This window comes from Elephas maximus, chromosome 1 (assembly GCF_024166365.1).
Source record: "Elephas maximus indicus isolate mEleMax1 chromosome 1, mEleMax1 primary haplotype, whole genome shotgun sequence".
NCBI lineage: Eukaryota > Metazoa > Chordata > Mammalia > Proboscidea > Elephantidae > Elephas > Elephas maximus.
This window is the reverse complement of record NC_064819.1, coordinates 132,952,512-132,976,806: the sequence shown is the minus strand read 5'-3', so window position 1 is coordinate 132,976,806 and position 24,295 is coordinate 132,952,512. Positions and strand designations below refer to the sequence as shown.

Sequence of the window (24,295 nt, the reverse complement as noted above, 5' to 3'; positions counted from 1 at the left end):
GAGCAGCTTGTGGGTTTGTACTGCCCACCTTTTGATTAGCAGCCGATCACTTAACCTTTGGCTCCTTTAGTGTAATTCAGAATGTACAACACATAATTGTTAATTTCTGGGATATTTTCTCAGAAAGCTATTAAATTTAATAGGCAGAAGTATAGATAAATACTAGGATTTTTATAGCACCCTTAAGTTTTCCTTGTGGGAGAAAGATACAGCAGTCTGCTTCTGTAAAGATGTACAGCAGCTCTGTGTCCTGTAGGGTTGCTATGAGCCGGAATCAACTTGATGGCAATGGGTTTGGTTTGGTGTTTAAGATTTCCTCAAGAAAACTGTTGTAATATAAATAGTATTATCTCTTGTATAATTATTGTTTAGACAGAAGTTATTTTTTTTAGTTTTGAATTTAGAATATCTGACTCGTTTGGATTTTATGCAAAAATGTTTTCTTTTCATCTCGAAATTTCTAAAGCAAGTGTTTTATGAAATTATGATCTTTTTCTTAGATTAAGTAGTTGTTATGGTCTCATGCTTAAATTAGTCACTTTCCAGGTACTAGTTTTTTGTTTTTGTTTTTAACCTGTGATATTGCATTATAACTGTTCGAGTAAGAACTTTAGAATTCACACAACAAAGAAACAGAATATTATCTGTAAAAATGTAGGGTGCTTGTTCTATTAAATGTCCTGTAAGAAAATATAAAGCATTGTTTTGTTGTTGTTAGATGTCATTGAGTCAGTTCCGACTCACAGCAACCATATGCACAACAGAATGAAATACTGCCTGACCCTGCGCCATCCTTACAATCCTTGTTATGCTTGAGCCCATTGTTGCAGCCACTGTGTCAGTCCATCTCGTTGAGGGTCTTGCTCTTTTCCGCTGACCCTGTACTTTACCAAATATATAAAGCATAAAAAAAAAAAAAAAAAGCTGTAGTTAATGAATTTATTTTATATCTGTTAAATCTAAATGTGCTAACCAAAAGGTTGGAGGTTCGAGGTCACCCAGAGATGCCTTGGAGAAGAAAGACTTGGTGATCTACTTCCCAAAAAAATCAGCCACTGAAAGCCCTATGGAACACAGTTCTACTCCGACTTGCCTGGGGTCGCCATGAGTTGGAATCAGACTGGATGGCAACTGTAAAAAAAAAAAATTACTAGTTGTGGTATCAGTAATCAGAAGAAGGGAAAACAATCCATGATAAGATTTGATTCCCTCTACTTTTTAAAACCTTTTTTTTTGATTGTTAAGGAATTTTTTATTCAGCAATTATAAGTTCTTTTATTTCCACTTTTTATTTACTTAGTTGTCTCTATTTAGTTATGTTAATTTTTAGCCATCTCAGAGCTTAGGTAATGTGTCAGTTTTTTCCTTGATACATTGCTTTCAATGGCATTCTTTGTTTCTTGTTTTTTTCTGGTGAAATTCACAGGAGCTTTTGTTTGAAGGTTGTTGTTGTTAGCTGCCTCGGAGCTGCCCCAACTCATAGTGACCCCCATGTATAACAGAAAGAAGTGCTGCCTGGTCCTGAGCCATCCCCATGATTGGTGCGGATGGGACCATTGTGATCCATAGGATTTTCAGAAGTAGATCGCCAGCCTTTCTTCCTAGTTCGTCTTAGTCTGGAAGTACTGCTGAAACCACTTCAGCATCGTAGCAACATGAGTCCACCACTGACAGAGTGGTGGTTGCTGCGCATGCGGTGCATGGGCCGGGAATCGAACCCAGGTCTCCCTCATGGCAGGGGAAAATCCTATCACCGAACCAGTGTTCTACTTTGTCCTCTAGAGGAGTGAAAAAAGAGAATGGGAAGTTGAATCAAGAAAGGTCTTTTTATTTGTGGTGCTTGTACGTGTATCTGTGTGTGTTTAATGGAAATTACTTGAAATGTATACTCTAGGATTCAGTGTGGTTAAGAGCTTGGCTGCTAACCAAATGGTTGGCAGTTTGAATCCACTAGCCACTCCTTGGAAACCCTATGTGGCAATTCTACTCTGTCCTATAGGGTCACCATGAGTCAGAATCAATTCAATGGCAACAAATTTTTTTTTTTTTTAAATAGGAGGAGAAATTATTGAAAGGGGAGAGAAGGTATAATGGTAGGTACAATGTCTTTGATAACGCAAAGGTGTTGGAAGTCCCAGAGTGAAAGGGTTAGCCATAAATAGGAGCACGGGCACTTTGTAGGAAGAAAAGCCTAGAATTTGGATACAGATAGAGGTAGGTTTTAGATATGGTAGTAGGTAAGTGAGTGGTTGTTTTTTGGTTTCAAATTATTTCAGAGACCTCTGAGTCAGAATTTCTCAATCCTGGCACTATTAAAGTTTTGGAACTAATAATTCTTTGTTTTGGGGGATTGCCCTGTGCGTTATAGATGTTTAGCAGTATCTTTGGCCTCTACCACTAGACTAGATACCAGTAGCACCCCACCCCTAGCCCCTGAAGTAGTGATAACTAAAATTGTCTCCAGACATTGCCAAATGTGCTCTGGAGGCAAAATCACCTCTGATTGATAACCACTGGCCTAAGGTGAGGTTATCAGGTAAAAGTGAGGAGAGTCGTGTTGTGAGTTTGAGGGCAGAGAGTTTTACTCATGTATCGCTGCTGTAACAGAAATACCACAGATGGGTGAATTTAACAAACAGAAATTTATTTTCTCACAGTTTAGGAGACTAGAGGTCTGAATTCAGGGTTCCAGCTCTAGGGAAAGGCTTTCTCCCTCTGTTGTCTCTGGAGGAAAGTCCTTGTCTCTTAGATCTTCTGCTCTTGGGCAATCTTCATATCACTTGGCACCTCTCTTTCCCCATTTTTACTTCTCTTACATGCTTGTTTAATCTCTTTTATATCTCAACAGAGATAGATTTAAGACACACCCTACACTAATCCTGTGTTACTAACAAAGAAAACCTTTCCCAAATGTGATTGTAACTACAGGCACAGAGATGAGGATTTATAGTGCATATTTTTGGGGGACACAATTCAACCCATAACAGAGTTTCAAAAAGTCATCTTGAAAAATGGGAAAGAGAATTTTTTTTTTAACATCTGAGTCCCACTAAATTTTTGTTCTATGGAATTCACATCTTTTTCCTTCTTTCTGAAATGTTCTCCTTTAATATTCTTATAATATTTAATATTTATTTTCAATCATTTCACATTCCTTTGAGTCTTAAATGACCTTGAAGTTCTTTTTGGTTTCTACTTTAGGAAGCAATTGTTTATAAAACATATCGAGGGCATAGCAGTACTAAAAATGTAGAAGGAAAGTTTCATAAACTAAGCTCTCTTGACAGTACTACATCAAATACCTTGGAGGCAAGACAATGTGTAAAAGCCAAATACACTAATAGTACTTGAGTGATGTTGTATGTTTTATACATATTCGTGACTTTAAAATAGTAACAGTAATACTCTTATTGCCACTAGATTTTGGGTAAACAAAAGAACCTTGTAGAGTAGAAGATGCTAAATTTCAACGATTCATTGGCTTTCAGTTACTTTTAGACTTTCAACTTTTAATTTTTTCTGAGGCTGAGCTCTTGTCCAGTTTAAAATTTAACTTTAAAATGATTCTCAGTGGGGATATTACTGCCTCCTGGGATTTTCATAGAAACTGGTAGAATTTTTTAATGAGAAAAGGGATCTCCCATGGATACATTATTCTTAATTTGATCATCTTTACTTTTTTTTTTTTTTTAAACTTCTGTGTTGATGCATAAACAGTCACTAAAGAAACAGCTCACTGAAGCTAAAGCTTTATGCACATATTCCTCTGGATACTTGACTTATTGATGAAAAAATTTCCAAACATTCCATGTCCCCCTCCCCCTGGCGCTTTCCCAGTCCCTTGTGGTAAGTGCTATTTACGTTTTCCTTCCGTTTTTCTATACGTGTAGGGGATGGGTGTTTCTTTTATTAAATTTTTTTGACAAAGGTTGCATTGTGTTATGACTACTGGTTTGCAACTTGTTCTTTGTCTCCCACTCGAAAGTACTTCGTGGGTACTGATTTGTGCCACTTCATACAGATCTGTCTCATTCCATGTTTTGAATGTAAAGTAATACATTTTACCATTTCTTCCATGAGCATTTAGATTGTCTTCAGGTTTTCTTCTTCTTTTTTTTTTTTTAAACATTCGAAATGCCACTACACTGAATACTCTTAATGAGATGGATTGTCACAGTAGCTTCAACAATGGGCTCAAATATAGCAACAATGTGAGGATGTGCAGGACCAGGCAGTGTTTCATTCTGTTGTGCACAGGGTCCCTATGAGTCGGAACTGACTCGACAATACCTAACAACAACAACAACAGTGAATACTGTTGGGTCAAGGGCTTGGGTGACACACAAGTCCTTCAAACATTTGTCCTTCCTCTTCCTCACTTCACCTGCTTTTTCTTACCTTTCTGAAAGCACCACTGAATTTATATTTACCTTCTTGCAGTTTTTTAAACCCTTCATATATGTTTCCTGTCTCCCTTTCGTCCTATTGTCTTCTCTGCTTTTCCCTAGAACTTCCTCTTTTCCTTCAAGTCTTAGTCATTTTTGGGAAACCATCCCTGATCTCCAGTGTAAGTTAGGTGCCTTATGCTTATCTGCGACCCTAGAACTATGTGTCATCTTATCTCAGTACTTAACTATTGAGAATTGTCTGGCTCTCACTTCTTGAAGTCATGGACCATACCTTGTTTTAGTTGATTATACACATTACATATAAAAACCTAACTATAATTGTTAAGCAAATGGATGTTTCATTATTTCTACTATTTTCCTTTTTATCCTAGGACTGGGCTAATGCTAATGTCAGCAGACAGATTGAGGACACTGTATTATATGGTTACTATAGTAAGTATCTTCCAGTTTCATTTCCTATTTATATGGTTACTATAGTAAGTATCTTCCAGTTTCATTTCCTATTTGGACTGCAGACCGAAATGTAGAATAAAGCTATGTCTAATCTTTAAATGTTGACATCACATATAAGATTTTTTTTTTCCTAAGTAATGTAAGAGTCGTTCTCATGATTCTAAAACTTTTTTAACCTACTTTGCTTCTGTGCTACATTTTTGTTGTGGTTCAATCAAGTTAGTATAAATTTCAGGTATCTTCATTTGTTGCCATTATCAATTTTCTACATTTAAGCTTTTTATTTAAAATCTCAGTTTTCTAGAAACCTTTTCCAAGTATTGACACTAGTAGAGTTTGCCTTACTGGGGAATTTGTAGAATCAACTTCATTGTCCTCTAACAGAGCTGGTTTAATCCAAGGAATTATGGCTGATTCTTCCCTTCTCCAGTGTTAGATTATAAAAGCTTTATATAACCACCTAAATATTTCCAAAAATTTCTTTTTGAGTAAATATAGGACTACTACTTTTATAAAAGTGTATAAATGCTGAGTTGGGAAAGGGATGTCATTTTTTTCAGCAGTAAAACAAGATAGTAAATAAGGTTTCAGTAGGACCTTAAGTTGAAAGCTGAGAAAAAATCTACAGAATTTTCTATGGATGGAATAATTTTCAAGGGTATCATTGGATTTTAATTTAGCTCCTTTGGCTCTAATCTTTCCCTTTTTCCTTAACTAAAACATAGAGGACCCATGGAATTCTATTCCTTTGGTATGATCTTAGAAACATTTTAATGATATTTACAAAAATACCATTTAATAAATGGTTCTGGGAATATTACCAATGGTCATGGTTAGTAGTATTGGGCTCCCAAGGCGGCTTCATAAATCATCTGGAGACCTTTTAAGTAAATAATCTCAGACTCTATCCAGAGAGATTCTGATTCACTTTGGTGTGATATGCAGCCTGGGAATCTCCTATTAAAACATTAATGGTACTCATTCTGATTTTGGCACAGCCAAATTTGGGAAGTGGTGGCCTGAATCAGTGACTTCTCATAACGTGCCTCATATGCATGTGTAAGGTGAAGTGGGAGAGAGGTTTGCAGGATAGGAAGGCTAAGTACTGAATCAGTGAGACCTACGGGGCTTTTAAGTGTCTTCTGTGTTGCGATTCCATGAGTGTTTTCAAGACAAAAGCTTTCTGCTACAAGTTTTTTGCCAATCTTTTCTAGAGTATTAAGATTAACATTCAGATGCCTCATTAATGATAGAGTGGATTTTATTTGTAATTACTTTCCAAGAACTCCTGCTGAAGGGTTTTTTCTATACTTATCTGTTTTTTTTAGGTGCCAATTTAGGTGCTAGTTTAGGTACTAGTTGATTTTCTGTAGAAGAGAAACTGGTGAAAAACATTTAACTTTCTTAAAATAGTTTTAGTCATCTTCCTCAATTAAAATGTTTAGGATTGTTAACTACCTTCAAATTACTGATGGAACTCTACACCCCCACTTCTGAAGCGGTTCTTGGACCTTGGGCAGATAAACATCTCTGGAAGTATTTTTTTGTAATCAGTATTAGTTGTACTAAATGTGCCATGAAAAGAGATGGGGAGGAGGGGAAACTGTGGTCAGATTCACTTAGGAAGTAGTTTTCATTTCACTCACAAATAAATAGACCAAGTAATGTTGGACATGGCGAATACAACGAACCTAAAGATCTTGTGGGTAATGATTCTGTTGTGCTGCCCTTTTGATTTTTCCCTCTGCCATATACTCCCAGTTGAGATGTTCTGGGAATGAAAAACACTGAAGAAGAAGAAGGAGAAGAAAAATAATAAAGATCACCATTGTGGTAGGACAGAAATGTTCACTGATACAGTTAGAAATTAGTCTTCATAGTATCATGGAACATTAGAGGTTAGTGGCCTCCTGGTAGTAACTCCCACTCAGTCTAGGAATCTTAAAAATGTTTCTGATGTGCTTTTCCCATGGGGCTGTGAAGAACTGGTGATTGGATATTGGGAAGAAGACAGAGTGAAAACTATAAGTTAATAGTATTATGAGCTAGGATGATAAGAAAATAATGGTGTATAATATATATTATATATTATAGAACAGGAAACCCTGGTGGCGTAGTGGTTAAGTGCTATGGCTGCTAACCAAAGGGTCGGCAGTTCAAATCTGCCAGGTGCTCCTTGGAAACTCTATGAGGCGGTTCTACTCTGTCCTGTAGGGTCGCTATGAGTTGGAATCGACTCGATGGCACTGGGTATTATAGAAGTGAAATTGTGAGAACCTGTCTGCTCAGAAAATTAGTTTGGTTGATTCATAGCTAATCTTATGGCATCTTAATTTGGCCAAGTGCAAAGCTTCAGACCTTTCCTCTAAGATTGCCAAGTTGAGTGTCTATTTCCTGTTTGTAAAGACAAAGTGATTAATTCTTGTTTCTCTTAAGAAAGTGAGAAATAGTGGAAAAATTGGTTAATTATTTAAAATCAGCTTTACAAATGTTGTCCAGTAGATCCATTTATATTATCTTTGGGTTAATACTGTCTAAAGATGCCAACTTTTAAAAATTGTAATGGATTGAAAAAGTTGAGGGTCACTTGAACACGGATTTATGTTTAGGAAATATTCCTTTAGACTGCTACATATTAGCCTGGAATGTGTACCAAGTAATTTCAATAATCCTTCAGAGTTTCTGCTAAGATGTGTCCTATTGGACTAATATTAAAATAAGATTAAGTAAATAAATGGTTCTTAAAGTTTTCTTGTTAATCCTTATTTGCAAGATTTTTTATTCTTTTAAAATTATCCACATGATGTTTATGAATATTTTTAACTCAAGAGTAAATGTTTCAATTTGCTGTAGCTTACACTTGGAATGAGAGTTTTCTACAAATGTTAAAATAAACTTGAATCCAATATAATTTCTTAACAAATGGGAGGAATAACTTTTGTTGCAAAACAATTGGTTATTTGACAATTCAAAATCAGTTTACATTTGACAGTTGAGAGTCACAGTTAAGTTCTATTGTGTTTCATAATTTGTGGGTCCATTTGGCTCAACCAGGAACCTTACATGTTGTATTAGTGGTCCTCAAACCTTTTGGTTGCAGGAACCCAAAATCTTTTGTTTGTATAGGTTATATTATACACTGTATTGGAAATTAAACTTTATAGAGGTTTAAAATGTTTATTAGTTATTTAAAAATAGCAGTGATAAACCCATTATATGTTAACACAAATAACTAATTCTTAAGAATACTCTTCAAAAATAATTTAATGAGAAGAATGATATTCTTTATGTTTTTACAGTTCTCTTTAATGTCTGCCTTAATGCGTTATGGCTGCTCTGCATTCATTCTGTTGTAGTACATTCTTTGACTGAACTCAATGAAGAAAGTTAGCCTCATACAGATAATGTAATTGGAAAAGGAAAGTGTTAGGCTTTTCAGACAATTCTGACTATTCTTTCATACTACACCAGAACTTGACCAGTGGTACTTTATTAAAGATTAGTTGCAATGTGCAGTCTGAAACCATACCACTGAACAGTTCTTCCTCCATTACATTAAAATCCATTTGTTCATTTGCACTTTGAATGGATCTTTTACTCATGCTTGATTTTTAACATGTTTTGGCCATTTGGAAAATACTGTTCACGAGATAATGTGTCTTCTAAATGTTGACACGTTTCGTTATACACCACTTTTTTCATCAGAAAAGTCTTTATGCATTGGGAAGGTGGTGGTGAATTCAATCCAAGGTGTTTGATTCAGGTTTTCCAAAATTCTGATTTTCCCTTGAAAGCTCAAGTTTTATCATAGGCAACAAGTACTCTCACTTGATTTCTTTGAAGTGACAGGCTCGCTTTGTTTATTTTTTAGAAGTCTGCTTAATAATAACCAAGTATCTTAGTTTTCTAGGGCTGTCATAACAAAATACCACAAAGTGGGTTGCTTTAAAGAATGGAAATTTATTTTCTCACAGCTCTGGAGGCTGGAAGTCTGAATTCAGGGTATTGGTGGGGTGGCATCAATTACTTCTGAGGGCTTGAGAAAGATACTGTTCCCTGCCTCTCTCCAGCTTCTGATGGCTACTGACAATTCTTGGAGTTCTTTTGCTGCGTGTAAATATATCTTCACATGGCACTTATCTTCCTCCTGTGTGCAGCCTTCTTTCTGTGTCTGTTCTCCCCTTTTATAAGATACCACTTGAAAGGGATTAGGACTAGAACCCACCCTACTCCGGTATGACTTAACTGATAATATCTTCAAAGAAGGACCCTATTTCTTAAATAAGGTCACATTCATAGGTACAGGGCTTAGGACTTCAGCATATCTTTTTTGAGGACACAGTTCAACCCATAATATCAAGTCTGGATAGCCGTTGCATGTCTATCAGTTTTTGTTTTTTGTTTGTTTGGTTTTTAATACTTTACTGAGGTGAAATTCACATAATATAAAATTAACCATTTTAAAGTAAACAATTTAGTGGTATTTAGTACATTTGCTATGTTGTGCAACCAGCACCTCTAGTTTCAAAAATTTCTAGCCAAAGTAAAACCCCTTACCCATTAAGCAGTTTCTCCTCATTCCTTCCTCTCCCCAGCCCCGACAACCATAATCTGCTTCCTAAGTCTGTGGATTTATATTTTCTGGATCTTTTGTGTAAGTGGGATCATACAATATAGGACCTTTGTGTCTGACTTCTTTTACTTAGCATCATGTTTTGGAGGTTCATCTACCTTTTAGCATGTATCAACACTTCATTTTTTTATGGCTGAATAATATCTGTATGTGTGTCTGTGTGTATACACCACAATTTGTTTATCCATTTATCTGTTGACGAACATTAGGGCTGTTCCTGTTGGTTGTTCTCTCAAGTAAAAATACTATATTGTGAAAAAAAGTGACTAGTTTAGCTTGCAGCTGTAATAGCCTAAATGCTTTTCCTTGAGATGACCATCATACTTCAGATGTCAGAATGCTTCATGTTTGCTTCTCTTTACTTCACACAGAATATTAAAAAGATGCATACTTAAGGGTAGACATTTAATAAAATACTTACTGCTTCAGAAGGGACTTTTGTGAGTGAAAAGTGTCTTCTGCGGCACCCAGTGAGGTGCTTAGTGGTGAAGAGTGCAATGACTGCTAGTACAGTTTTTTTCCATTGCACTGATTCCTTTTAAAGGGCCAGCATTTTTTTCTTCTATTGTTTTTGCACTATCAGTGCAAATGTCGATATAGTGGAAAGTTAAATAGCATGTTAGCATCATTATGAAAATGGCTATCATGTTGCACATACCCTGAAAGAATCTTTGTAAATTCTCGGGTTCAGAAAGTACACTTTTGTGAACCTTCTGATACATTAATGGAACTTTGGAAGTTTTTTTTCTGGAAAGTTGGCAGAAGTCCGTCAACTGCCGCTTCTATCTACTGTATACTATTCAGCTATCGAATGGTTATTGACAGTCCTTAGTTAACTGAAACTACTTTCAGAGGAAAGTCATCTTCCTAGAGTTTGTTGAAGGATGAGAGAGGAAAGTTGTTCATCTCTGCCCCTTGACCGTGTATTTTTAGGGGCTCTGCTCAGCAGAAGACTGCCTCTTCTGGGGATGCAAAGCCCAATCCAGAAACTTTAAAGTCTTACTCCTTTTTCTCTTTTGAATGTTTTTATTTATTTTATTACCTGTCTCTTCATGTTTCTTTGCTGTTTTCTCTTAAAAGTCTGCTTTTATTTGATTTTTTAGTGCTTAATTCTCTGATGTTTGAGCCTGTTACCCAATCCTTTATCTATTATGTTTTTAGCCATTTATCTAAATTTTATTTTTATGCTTCAAATCTATTTTTATCTTTAAATTCTTACCTTTATTATAACTTTTAGTAAATATTTAATTTATTCTCATATTTTTTTAACCATGCTCCAATTTTTTAGTTTTAATTCCTTTACCATCTACCTTTCTTTCATTTTTTAAAGTATATTTTCCTTTTACTTAGTTTTTTCCCCTAATTTCTTGTTTTGTTTTTACATGCATGCAGGCATTGTGAAAATGGAGCAAGCCCAAACCATAAGCAGGAATTATTAAAGACTATTTTGTTTATTAGCTTTTCTGTAGTTGTTAATTTCCCCTAGAGACCCTTTTTAGAAAAACTTGACACTGGCTCTCATGCTGTCAGTTTTTGTATATGGTTGTAAATTGGATCATACGATATGAATTCTTTTGTGCTTGGCTTTTCTAGTGCTCAGTATTATGTTTGAGATTCATCTGTATTGTTGCAGGTAACAGTGCTTCATTGATTCTCATTGCTGTATAATATGCCATAGTTTATTAATTCTAATATTGACGATAAATTGGTTGCATGCAGTTTTTGACTGTTTCACATATTGTCACTATGAAGATTTTTGTGCATGTATACATTTAAAAAAAAATCATTGCATCGCCTTTTGCTGTATGGATGCTCTGTAACTTATTCAAACAATCCTGATTATTAGGTATTTAAATAAGTTCTTAGTTTTTGATATTAGTTAATCCTGTAATGAAAATTGGAGAGTATATCAAGCATGTACATATTTTGATGAGCTATCGAACTAAGGAAGAATAAGAAGGGCCAAGAAGCTTTGAAATTCCTGTTTCTAGGACCTTTTAGAGCATGTAAGAAAGTTTTTTGGAAGTTTCTCCTTACTCCCTTTTGGTCAGTTGCTGATAATGTGCACCTGGAGTCTTTACTAAATACTTTAAACTTGGGGTTTACAACCTCCTAGAGCACCATGGGACCTTGAAGCTATTTAACTTCTCTGTGATTTCTCCAGCTGCAAAATGGTGATAAGTAGTACCTTCTTCATAGTACTGTGAGTGCGAGACATGTTGTGCATTCGAACCAGGTATGCGAGCAAGAGAAATAAACTTTCTCTGTTAGTGCAATCATACGGGAAAGTAGATATTGAAGGAACTGACCTAGTGTGTCATCAAATTTACATCTTTTTGACATTTTGTTTTGAAAAAATTTCTGGTATTTCCAGACAAGATAGAAAGATTGGGACTAATTTGGGGGATTTTTTTTTTTTTTTTTTTTCAATTTAGGTCTATAATTTTGTTAAGATATGGTCGTGTCCTATTTTCCTGACTCCTCTGTTTTGGCGAATGTATTCTTAATCACAGGGTGAGTTTTCTAAGTAGTTTCTGGTTGGGTTTGTTCAAAAGATTCTCTGGGTAAAGACCTGTTGAGACCTAGGAGCCTAAAAAATTGTTTGCAGGTGAAAACATTAGGAAAACAAGAATGGCAATGAGTTGTCTTGAATTTAGCAAGTGTGAATTGTATATTCTGTCTAAGCAAACTGCTAATTTGTTTCACATTAATATCATAAACCTTTCTTAACACTTATGGTTTGGGAGAGAGAGACCTCTGCTCTTGGTTTTCCTTCTTAACATTCCTGGTTATGCCTATTAAGTTTTTTTTTGCTGATTCTTTCTCTTCTTCCTGGCCTTTTTGATGTTTCCGTGCCCCAGGGTTCAATTCTTGGACCAGTTCTCTACCTCGGTTAATCCCTTGATAGTTTATACTGTTCCTTGACTTTAAATAACCATCTATATACCAAGCTCCCAGATTTAAATCTTTGTGCAGACTTCTCTTGTACTTCATATTCCTGTCCAACTGTCAAGTCAACTTAACAGTTTCTACTAAAAACTCTTAAGACATCTCAAATTGAACATTTCTGAAACAACTGACCCTCAAACTACTATACCCCATTACTTCCTATCTTTTATTGGCTAACAGCTGGAAGAATAGAGTTGATCAGGCTAAAAACCTTGGAGTTATCCTTGACTCTTTTCCTTTTTCATCTGGCAGGAAAATCTCTTGGGCTTTGTTATGAATTGAATTATGTCCCCCAAAATATGTGTTGCAAATCCTAACCTCTATGCCCATGGTTATGTAGTAATCTCCCCATATCCACAGGGGATATGTTTCAAGACCCCGTGGATGCCTGAAACCACTGATAGTACTGAACCCTGTATATTACTATGTTTTGTCTTATACATACGTACATATGATAAAAGTTTAATTTATAAGTTAGGCACAGTAAGAGATTAACAACAATAGTTTATAATAAAATAGAATAATTATAACAATATACTGTAATAAAAGTTATATGACTGACAGAGCAGGATGGTGCGAGATTTCATCGTGTCACGTGCTCATTTAACATTTTCAGACCAAGGTTGACCACGGGTAACTGAAACCTTGGAAAGCGAAACCTCAGATAAGGGGGGGTTACTGGAATCCCATTTGGAAATGGGTTGTTTTTGTTTTGTTAATGAGGCAGGATTACTGTAGGGTATATCTAGAATTAATCTCTTTTGAGATATAAAAGAGATTAAACAAGCGAGCAGAATAGAGATGGTGGAAGAGAGATGCAAAGCCACGTGAAGATCACCAAGGAACAGAACCTCAGAGATAAAAGGATCGTCCTCCAGTGCTGTCAGAGAAAGCCTTCCCTGGAGCCAGCACCCTGAATTGTACTTGTAGCCTCTTAAACCGTGAGATTAAATTTCTGTTCGTTAAAACCATACGTTTATGGTATTTCTGTTACAGCAGCACTAGATACCTGTTCTGGCTACTACTTTTGCTTGAGTCACCATTGTTTCTATCTTGGTTATTATGGGAGCCTTGTAACATGTCTCTTTTCTACCCTTGGTTCATTTACAATACAGCAACCAGAGTGATCTTTTAAAAACATGACAGATTCTGTCAGTCATCTGCTCAAAACTCTGCAGTAGCTTCCCATATCACTCATTAAAGTCAAAATCATGACTATATCCTACAAGGCCTTATGTGATCTGATATTCTTACCTCACCCTTCAAGTGTCTCTGTGTTCATCTCCTGCTACGTTCCTGTGGTAGACAAGCTTCTAAGATGGCCCCAGTGACTCCCTACCTCCTAGTATTCACATCCTTCCATTGAGTGTGGGTTGTATCTAGTAATTCACTTCTAACAAAGATAATATGGCAAAAGTGACGGGATGTCACTTCTAAGATTAGATTATGAAATACAGTGACTTCCATTTCATTCTCACTCTGGCTTTTCTCATTTGCCTGCTCTGTTGAAGCAAACTGCCATGTTTTGAGCTCACTTATGGAGAGGCCCATGTGACAAGAAGCTGAAGTTGGCCTTGAGCCAACAGCTAATGAGGAACTGAGGCTCTCAGCCCAACAACCCATAAGGAACTTTATCCTGCCAACAACCATGTGAGTGAGCTTGAAAGTAGGTCCCTCCCCAGTTAAGCCTTGAAATGATTGCTTCCCTGGCTGACACCTTGATTGCAGACTTGGGAGAATCCTGAGCCTGAGGACCAAGCTAATCTGTAGTTGGATTCCTGGCCCACAGAATATGTGATAATAAAGGTTGCTTTAAGCCACTAAACTTTATAATAATTTGTTACATGTCAACAGGTAGCTAATACTTTCATAGATTATATAAATGTTCAAGTCCTAAGTGCTGTATCTGTGAATATGCCCTCATTTGAGGATATTCCCATAGGGCTGAAAGGAAGAGAGATCAACCCCCTGAATTCAGACTTCTGTCCTCCAGAATTATGAGACAATAGATTTCTTTCTTCAAAGTGACCAAATTTGTTACTTTGTTATGGCAGCCCTAGGAAATTAATATACCCCACCTCTGTTCTCTGAAAGGGTTTTCGAAGGATTAGTATAATTTCTTCCTTAAATATCTAATAGAATTCACTAGTGAAGAAGTATAGGTGTGGGGTTTTCTTTGTGGGGATATTTTAAATAATTCAGTCCTTCTTATATGGCTATTCTTGAAACAGTTTCAGTAATTTTATCTTTCTAGAAATTTCTCCACCTCATCTATCTATCTAATTTGTTGGCGTAAAACTATTCATAATAATCTCTTATAATCTTTTGAATTTATATAATTCTTCATTACTTATTTGATAATTTTTGTCTCTCTGTCCCTCTTTCTCCAGTCTAGCTAAAGATTTGACAATTTTATTGATTTCCCCTCCTTCCCTGAAAAAACTTACTTTTAGTTTCATTGATTTTTTTTCCCATTTTTCAGTTTTCTATTTCATTGATTTCTGCTATAATCTTTATTATTTCCTTTTCTTCTGCCTCCTTTGGGTTCACTTTGCTCTTCTTTTTCTAGCATCTTATGGTATACGCTGGGGTACAAGAGATGTCTTTTCTAATATAGAAGTCTAAAGCTACAAATTATCCTCTAAAGGTTGTTTTAGCTGGATCCCATAAATTTAGATAGGGTGTGTTTTATTTTCAAAGGTGCCCTAATGAAAATCTTCTAAGGTTGGGTTGAGGTTAGCTATACAGTGTATACATTTATGAAAAATAATTGCATTGTACACTTACAATGTGTGAATTTTGTGGTATATAAATTATACCTCAGAGTTGTTCTAAGTCAAGAGTATAATGCAGTGCTGGGTATATAACAGTCATTCAATAAAGTATTTTTACTATTATCGTGACTTAAAATTTTAGAGGATTTGCATGTTTATGATTTTATTTGACCTTCTAGAGTAGGACTCTTATCCTTAATTTACAGATTTAAAAAAAAAAAAAAAGGCTTAGTAGTTATGAAGTGCTAAGGCTTATAAAGGAGAATGGGATTCTTTGACCATGTATTACACAATATGGTCTCCAAGAATAATCATTTTGTAACGCTAATTTGCATATCTTTTCCACTAACTGTTATTTCAGCAAATGTTTTTATGTAGCTTTGGAGTCAACATTCTAGTCATTGTTAATTGCCACAATTACGGCCTTTCCTCTTTCCATCGAATTAAAAAATTTCTTGTTCTAAAAATGGCCTTACAGTGTAAGCCTTGGAAAAATAGCATGGAGAGGAGAAACCTCCACTCCCACCCCCACCCCCCACAAAATCCGTAAGAAAAACAACAGTTCTTTGGAGTACAAATTTTAAATTACAGCCTGTAAATTATTTTATATTCCTAGTTATTCAAATTTATGCACCAACCAATAGTGCCAAAGATGAGGAAATTGAAGATTTTTACTCATTTCTGCAGTCTGAAATTGATTAAGCATGCAATCAGGATGCATTGATAATTACTGGTGATTGGAATGCAAAAGTTGGAAGCAAAGAAGAAGGATTGGTTGTTGGAAAATATGGCCTTGATGATAGAAATGATGGTGGATATTGCATGATAAAATTTTGCAAGACCAATGATTTCTTCATTGCAAATACCTTTTTTCGAAGAAAACTAATGACTTAAGGGAAGGATTAGTCCAAAGGACTAAGGGACCACATCTACTGTGGCCTCTACCAGACTGAGTCCAGTCAGTGAGATGGTGCCTAGCTACCACCACTGACTGCTCTGACGGGGATCACAATAAAGGGTCCTGGACAGAGCTGGACAAAAATGTAGAACAAAATTCTAACTCAGAAAGAAAGACCAGACTTGCTGGCCTGACAGAGACTGGAGAAACCCTGAGAGGTGGCCCTGGACACCTTTTCAGCTCAGTAACGAGGCCACTCCTGAGGTTTACCCTTCAGCCAGAGATTGAACAGGCCCATGGAACAAAACAAGACTAAAGGGGCACACCAGCCCTGGGGCAGGGACAGGAAGGCAGGAGGGAACAGGAAAGCTGGTAATAGGGAACACAGGGTTGAGAAAGGAGAGTGCTGACATGTCGTGGGGTTGTTAACCAATGTCATACAAAAATGTGTGTACTAATTGTTTGATGAGAAACTAGTTCTGTAAACCTTCATCTAAAGTTCAATTAAAAAAAAGAAAAAAATACCTGTTTTTGACAACATAAATGGTGACTATACACTTTTTTTTTTATACTCATGGACTTTGCCGTAAGGAATAAAGAGTAATCAAATCGACTATGTCTGTGTAAAAAGACAATGGAAAAGCTCAGTATCATCAGTTCTAAGGCCAGGGGCTGACTGCGGAATAGACAGTTGCTCACATGCAAGTTCAACTTGAAGCTGAAGAATATTAGAGCAAGTCCATGAGAGCCAAAATATGACCTTGAGTATATTCCACCTGAGTTCAGAGACCATTTCAAGAATAGATTTGACGCACTGAACACTAATGACTGGAGATCAAACGAGTTATGGAATGACATCAAAAACACATACACAAAGAAAGCAAAAGGTCATTAAAAAGACAGAAAAGAAAGAAAAAACCAAAATGAATGTCAGAAGAGACTCTGAAACTTGCTCTTGAATATAAAGTAGCTAAAGGAAGTGGAAGAAATAATAACGTAAAAGAGCTAAACAGATTTCAAAGGGAAGCTCAAGAAGACAGCAAAGTATTATAACGAAATGTGCAAAGAGCTTGCGTTAGAGAGTCAAAAGGGAAAAACATGCTCAGCATCCTCAAGCTGAAAGAAATGAAGAAAAAAATCAAAGCCTTGACTTGCAATATTGAAGGATTCTACAGGGAAAATATTGAATGACACAGGCAGCATCAAAAGAAGATACAAGGGATACATGGGGTCACTGTACCGAAAAGAATTGGTCAACGTTTGACCATTTCAGGAGGTGGCATATGATCAAAAACTAGTGGTACTGAAGGAAGACATCCAAGCTGCAATGAATGGAATGACAAAAAACAAGAAATTGACGAAATACCAATTGAGGTGTTTCAACAAACAGATGCAAATGTCAAGAAATTTGAAAGACAGCTACTGACCAACTGACTGAAGAGATCCATATTTGTGCCCATTCCAAAGAAAGATGATCCAAGGGAATGTGGAAATTATCAAACACTATAAAAAAAAAAAAATTTTATCATTAAATATCACACACAAGTAAGATTTTGCTGAAGATCGTTCAAAAGTGGTTGTAGCAATACGTCAACTGAGAATGGCCAGAAATTCAAACTGAATTCAGAAAAAGAGGTGGAATGAGGAATAACATTGCTGGTGTCAGATGGATCTTGGCTGAAAGCAGAGAGTACCAGCAAGATGTTTACCTGTGTTTTATTGACTATGCAAAGGCATTTGACTGTGTGGAGCATAACCAATTATGGATAACAGTGCAAAGGATGGGAATTCCAGAACATTTAAATTGTGCTCATGAGGAACCTGTACATAGATCAAGGGGTAGTCATTCACACAGAACAAGGGGACTCTGCATGGTTTAAAGTCAGGAAAGGTGTGTATCAAGGTTGTATCCTTTCACCATACTTACTTAGTCCGTATGCTGAGCAAATAATCTGGAAGCTGGGCTATGTGCAGAGGAAAACAACATCAGGATTGGAGGAAGACGCATTAACAGCCTGTGATATATAGATGACACAACTTTGCTTGCTGAAAGTGAAGACTTGAAGACTTGGAGCTAATGAAGATCAAAGACTCCAGTCTTCAGTATGGCTTGGTCTCTGTACCTCAACATAAAGGAAAGAAAAATCCTCACAACTGGACCAATAAGCAACATCATGATAAACGGAGAAAAGATTGAAGTTGTCAAAGATTTCATTTTACTTGAATCCACAGTCAATGCCCATAGAAGCAGCAGTATCGCATTGGGCAAATCTGCTGCAAAAGACCTCTTTCAAGGGTTAAAAAGCAAAGATGTCACTTTGAGGACTAAGGTGCTCCTGATCCAAGCCATGGTGTTTTCAGTCGCCTCGTATGCATGGACAGTGAATAAGGAAGACTGACAAAGAATTGATGCCTTTGAATTATGGTGTCGGTGAAGAATATCGACTATACCATGAACTGCCAAAAGAACAAACAAATCTGTCTTGGAAGAAGTACAGAATGCACAATAGAAGGGTGGCAAGACCTTGTCTCACATACTTTGGACATATTATTGGGAGGGACCAGTCCCTGTAGAAGGACATGCTTGGTAAAGTAGAGGGTTAGGGAGAAAGAAGAAGACCCTCAATGAGATGGATTGACACAGTGGCAGCAACAGTGGGTTCAAGCATAGCAGTGTTTATGAGGATGGTGCAGGACTGGGCGTTGTTTCGTTCCGTTGTATATAGGGTCGCTATGAGTCAGAACCAGCTCTATGGCACCTAACAAGAAGTTATTCTGAGAGCGTGCAGTATAATGTTTAAATTGATTTGCTTTATCATCAGCAGTTGTATTATTATCTATTGCCACGTAAATAATTACTTCACAGTTTAACAGTTTAAAACAACAGACATATGATCTCACAATTTCTGTGGGTCAGGAATCTGGATGCAGCCTAGCTGAGTCCTCTGGCTCAGGTTCTCTCTCAAAGCTGCAATTAATGTGTTTGTTGGAACTGTAGTTAAGGTTCCACTAGGGCAGGCCTTCACGTAGGTATTTTCAGACCTCATGGTTTTACCTGTTTGATGGTCAGAGATATTAGTTCCTTACTGCACGGTCATCTTCATCGTGCAGCCCACAACGTGGCAGCTGACTTTCCTCTGAGTGAACAGGGAGAAAGGGAGAGAAAGCAGGTAAATTGGAAGCCACCTTCTTTTTGTAATATAATCTTGGAATTGACATCTTATCACTTTTGTCATTTTCTGTTCATTAGAAAGGAGTCACTAGGTTTCGCCCACACTCAAGGGGAGGGAATTGCACAAGGGCATTAAGGGAGGCAGGGATTATCAGGAGCCATTTTAGAGGCTTCCTACCTGAGCATTCTTGCAAATATTTTCAACTTTGAAGTTTTCTCAGTATATTTTATGCTTGTAAAATATACATAGAATTTATAAAGTTCCCTTGTGTGCCTTCTCTTTATCGCATCTCTTTCCCTACCCTCTTAGAAGTAACTACTATACTAAATTTAGTCTTTGCTAATCTCTTGCCAGTCATTATGGTTTTACCATATTGTAGCCTGTCATTGTGTATGCATATATTACATGTTAATCATTCTGAACATTCAGTTTTTATTGCTATTAAAAGTTGTGTGATGAACATTCTTACAAAAGTTTCCTGTTGAAATAAAATGTATAAAACATGCATTCTTGTATGTTTCCTGTATGTCCAAAGTGTATACATAGGAGTATAGCTGATGGATCATAAATTTTGTGAATCTTAAATAGATAATGATAAATTACTTTTCCAAGTTTTGTATCAATTTAACTCCCATCAGAAGGATGTAAACGTTCTAGGTGCTCTGTCATAAACTTTGATATTGCCGTGCATTTTTAGATTTTGCCAGTCTGGTGAGTGTGAAATGATAGTTCGTTGTGTTTTTAACTTGTGTCTTTTTGATTTGGAAATGAGGTTGCATGTCTTTTTAAATTTATTGGCTTTTCCAGTTTTCTGCTTGAAGTATGTTTTTCAGTTGTTTGTGTTTTTCTTGTTGATTTAAGGAGTTTTTATATACTCTGAGTAGTACATCCTATGTATTATAAATATTATTGTGTTTTCCCAACTAGAATTAAGCCTCATAAAAGCAGGGACTTCTTTGTTTTGATTTACTGCTATATACTTGGCTTCTGGGATTATGCCTGGAATATACTAACTCTCAGTAGGTATTTGTTGAATGAATACATTTTATCAGGAGCTTTTTCGGCACCTATTGAGATAATAATGTGAGTTTTTAAAATTCTTTCAAGTGGTATAAAGTAACCTTAAACCAATGTCATGTTCCTAAAATAAACTCAAATTGGTCATGGTGATAGCTTTTTTTTTTTTAAACTGTTGCTGAATTGGATTTGCAGAGACCCTGTTTAGCATTCTTTTTAAAATCAATTCAGGGACAAGATTGGTTTGGAATTTGCCTTTATCTTATTATTATGTGTGGGTATCAAGACTGCTAGCTTCATAAAATGAGTTGAGACGTGTTCACTACATTGTGGAGACTGCTGTGGACCAGTGATGATGGTTCCATTTCTCATGTAATCTGTGTACATGTTACTGATAACTAAGGAATAGACGTGAGCATGGCAGTTTGCACTATTTTATTATTTCCAGTAAATTACTCACAGAACTTAATTCTTACCCTGCATTTGAGCTCTGCTAGATTAGAATTCTTAATATTTATATGAAAATATGTCCATCATAGGATGTAGCAAGGATTTCATTGATTAGAAGGTTGTGGTTTCTGCTTGGCCACTTGGTCTCATTCTTCTGAAGGAAGAGGCAGTGATAGTTTCCATATTGGCTGGAGTGAATGGTCCTCATTATTAGGAGAAATAGGGTTGCAGCTAAACAGTGAAGGCAAGGGGTTCACTGTGGAATATCATGAGCCCAGGGAATTCTCTGTGATACTTCATGATATTACCATAAAAAATATATCCAATGACAAAAGTTAAAGTCTGTAACATACACCTCACACAGGCACAGCCACCAAGTGTTTAGGATAGCTTTGCAATGAATGTTTGGGTTCTCCAATTTCTGGTACCAGATTCTGTTTCAGGAATTTTCTGTGGCTGCTATTAACAGATTGGAAATAAGTGGCTTAACAGCATAGTAGTTTTTCAGTCTCACGTAAAATAAGCCTGATGATAGGCTGTCCGGGGTGGTATGGCAGCACCATGGCATCATGTGGGTTTTAAGTGCTCTTCTTTTCTGCTCTCCATCCTTAGCACATGATTTCCATCTTAAGGTCGCCTCATAGTCCAAAATGGTGACTGGAGTTTAAGCTATCGTGTGTCCTTTTCAGGCAGAAGGAATGGGGAAGGACAAAAAGGGCAACGCCAGCTAAAAGGAAGATGGATGTTGGATATGGAACTAGGCCGTCTCGACCCCAGATTTATACAGCTGAATAAATGGGATAATTTTAGAAGGCTTCTAGAGTTTCCAGCCTGTCTTTATACTTTTGACCCTTAAAATAAAAAAAAAAAAGCAAAAGCTTTTTAAGGACTAATTATACCATCGCAATTTTGACTATGTAATTCTTTGTCATAGTCTTTTGATTTAAAGGTTAACTATTTTCATTAGTAGTCAGGGGGAATAAAGAATGCCTAGTTATTCAAAACCTTAGTGTATCCAAGTTAATTTTTATGTGTTGTAGTTTAAAGTTATACAGGTTTTAAAAGATAGATTGTTTGCTTCATATATATTTTTAAAAATGATAGGAATTATGTATTCTTTATCACAGTTTTTGTTTGTTGCCTTTTAAGAGTTGATGGCTCTTTATTCACTTGTTTTTGCTAGTTCTTGATAAGTTGTTTTTAAAAAGTACTTGTTTGATGAGAGTATTTTTGCCAATCTCTCTAGCCATGAAGTTTTAAATATTTTTCTTAACACGTTTTCTTTGATGTTAGTGGGTCTATTAAACCAAATAGTCCGTTTGTCTTTTATTTGCTAGTAGCTATCTTAACAAAAACATTTAGAAGTAAAATCATACTTTATAAAGATGTCAGAATTTGAGAGTGTCGTAACTGTTGGAACTAAGAATAATTTTCCTTGGAAAGTAGTTTTCGGTTTGAAGTAGAACTTTAAAAGAAGCAATTTCTCTCTTTCACAATAGTGGTAGTAGCAGTTTTATTCATTTACAAATATATAATCTCAATATGACATTAGAATGCATCTGAAACACATGAACGATGTTAATTCCATGTTTATAGTTTAACATTTACAAACCAAAGGAAGAAACCTCCATGAAGGAGACTAAAAGAATAATCAGATTACCGGAAAGACATCTTACAGTGTGGTGTCAGAGACATGAAGATTTAGAGCAGTTGTTCTGAATCTGTTTTGAAAATCACGAACTACTTGGGGCATAGTAGAGCCTTTCTGAATCCTGTGTAGTCACCATTTCCTTTCTCTAAGTCTTGATACCTGTAAACTTCATTTCTAGACGTTCCTATCCTACCAGCATCACATGAGAGCTTCTGTTGTTCTACATCCTAGTCTCCTTTTCCAGTCGGTAGCTGCCTCAACCACTTTTTTGATTTGTTTTATAATAGATTCGTTTTACCAGTTCTGGAACTTAAGTTCAGTCATAGAGAATATACTCTTTTGTCTGGCTTGTTTTATTCATCATAAGTCTGTGAGATTCATCCGTTTCTCAGATGTCAGTAATACTGTGTAATACTCTTTTGCATGAATATACCACTCCAGATTGCTTATCCATTTACCTGTTGGTAGATATTTGAGTCATTTCCAGTTATTGACCACTGGGAATAATGTTCCTGTTAACACTCTTGTTGAGAAATAGTTAACATGGTACATCTGATGTTGCCCAACTCTCACTTATCTTCATTTGCAGAAGGGCCTGCTTGTGTGACTGACTCTTGACCAACTCCTGGGAACTTAGCACTTGGAATGTCTCCTATCTTATTAATTGATAAGTTATTCTGTATTCCTAAGTACTGTACTATGCAGTACCAAGTTGTCTAGATTGTGCAAAACATGACTACTGGGTGTTTGTAATTTTAGTAATCATGGCTGGTCATTCAGGCCCATGTGCCAGTTTGACCAACTCCCAGTTAATGCCTTAGACTCTGTGACTCAAAAGGCTCTCTGGGCAGAAACACTTTGCATGTATTGCTCCACTTCATTGCTGGAGGAAGAAGTGTATTCTGTGTGATCCTTGTGAGTAAGGACTTTGGAAGCCTACACCTGGTTCCCTTTAGACTCTGGCTTATGTGGCTGTTTTCTTTCTGAATCTGCTTTGTATTCTTTCACTTTAGTAAGTCATAGCCACGAGTGTAACTGCCTGTGAGTTCTGTGAGTCATTCTAGCAAATCACCAAATATGTGGGTGCTTGTGGGACCCCTAAAATAGTTATGTATCAAGAAATAGGATTGTCAAATCATATGGTAGGTATATGTTTAACTTGATAAGGAACTTCTAAACAGTCTTCTAAAGTGTTGTACCATTTTGCACTCCCACCAGCAAAGAATGAGAATGTCAGTTGTTCTATGTCCCTGTTAACACCTGGTATTGTCAGTTGTTTAATTTTAGCAAATCTAGTGGGTTTCTAGTATCTCAGCGTGGTTTTGATTTGCATCTTCCTGATACTAATGATGACGAACACCTTTTTTATGTGCTTATCGGCCATTTTGTAGATCTTCTAGTGTGAAGTGTCTGTTTAAGTCGTTTGCCCATTTTTTTTTTTTTAAGTGGGTTGTTTGTCTTTTTATTGAATTCTAAGAATTCTTTTTATATTCTTTGTAGGAGTCCTTTTTGACTGTGTATTGCAGACATTTTCCCCTAAGCCTATGGCTTGCCTTTTTACAGATACAGATGATATACAGAGACTGAAGCCAAACCTTAAGTGCATCTATTAATTTATCAAATTTTTTGACATGAAGCTGCCCGCCTGTTAAAGTCTGCTGTGATAATTCAGGTTTTTCTTCTCATTTTTACAAATATTATTTTGATTATTTCAGTTATAACATTAGCCTGATATATCAGATGCCTTTACTCAAATTACCATTATTATTGACAGCCTCTGAACATTTTCCCATAAAAGTTTCTGTGTGGTTTACAATCATGGCCCTTTTATGTTTACTTTATGAAGCTTTTGAAATACTTACTTTGGTTGATATTTTGAATATATGTT

At 36.3% G+C, this 24,295-nt stretch overlaps 1 protein-coding gene across 1 annotated transcript in view; it reads left to right on the top strand.

Annotated features, from left to right (window-relative positions):
* Positions 1 to 24,295, top strand: part of LMBRD1 (LMBR1 domain containing 1) — a 184,860-nt gene that overhangs the window by 15,901 nt on the left and 144,664 nt on the right. Inside the window, exon 3 of the mRNA XM_049895099.1 lies at positions 4,781 to 4,841. Coding sequence (XP_049751056.1) covers positions 4,781 to 4,841 — 61 coding nt within the window. The remainder of the gene's footprint in view (positions 1 to 4,780; positions 4,842 to 24,295) is intronic.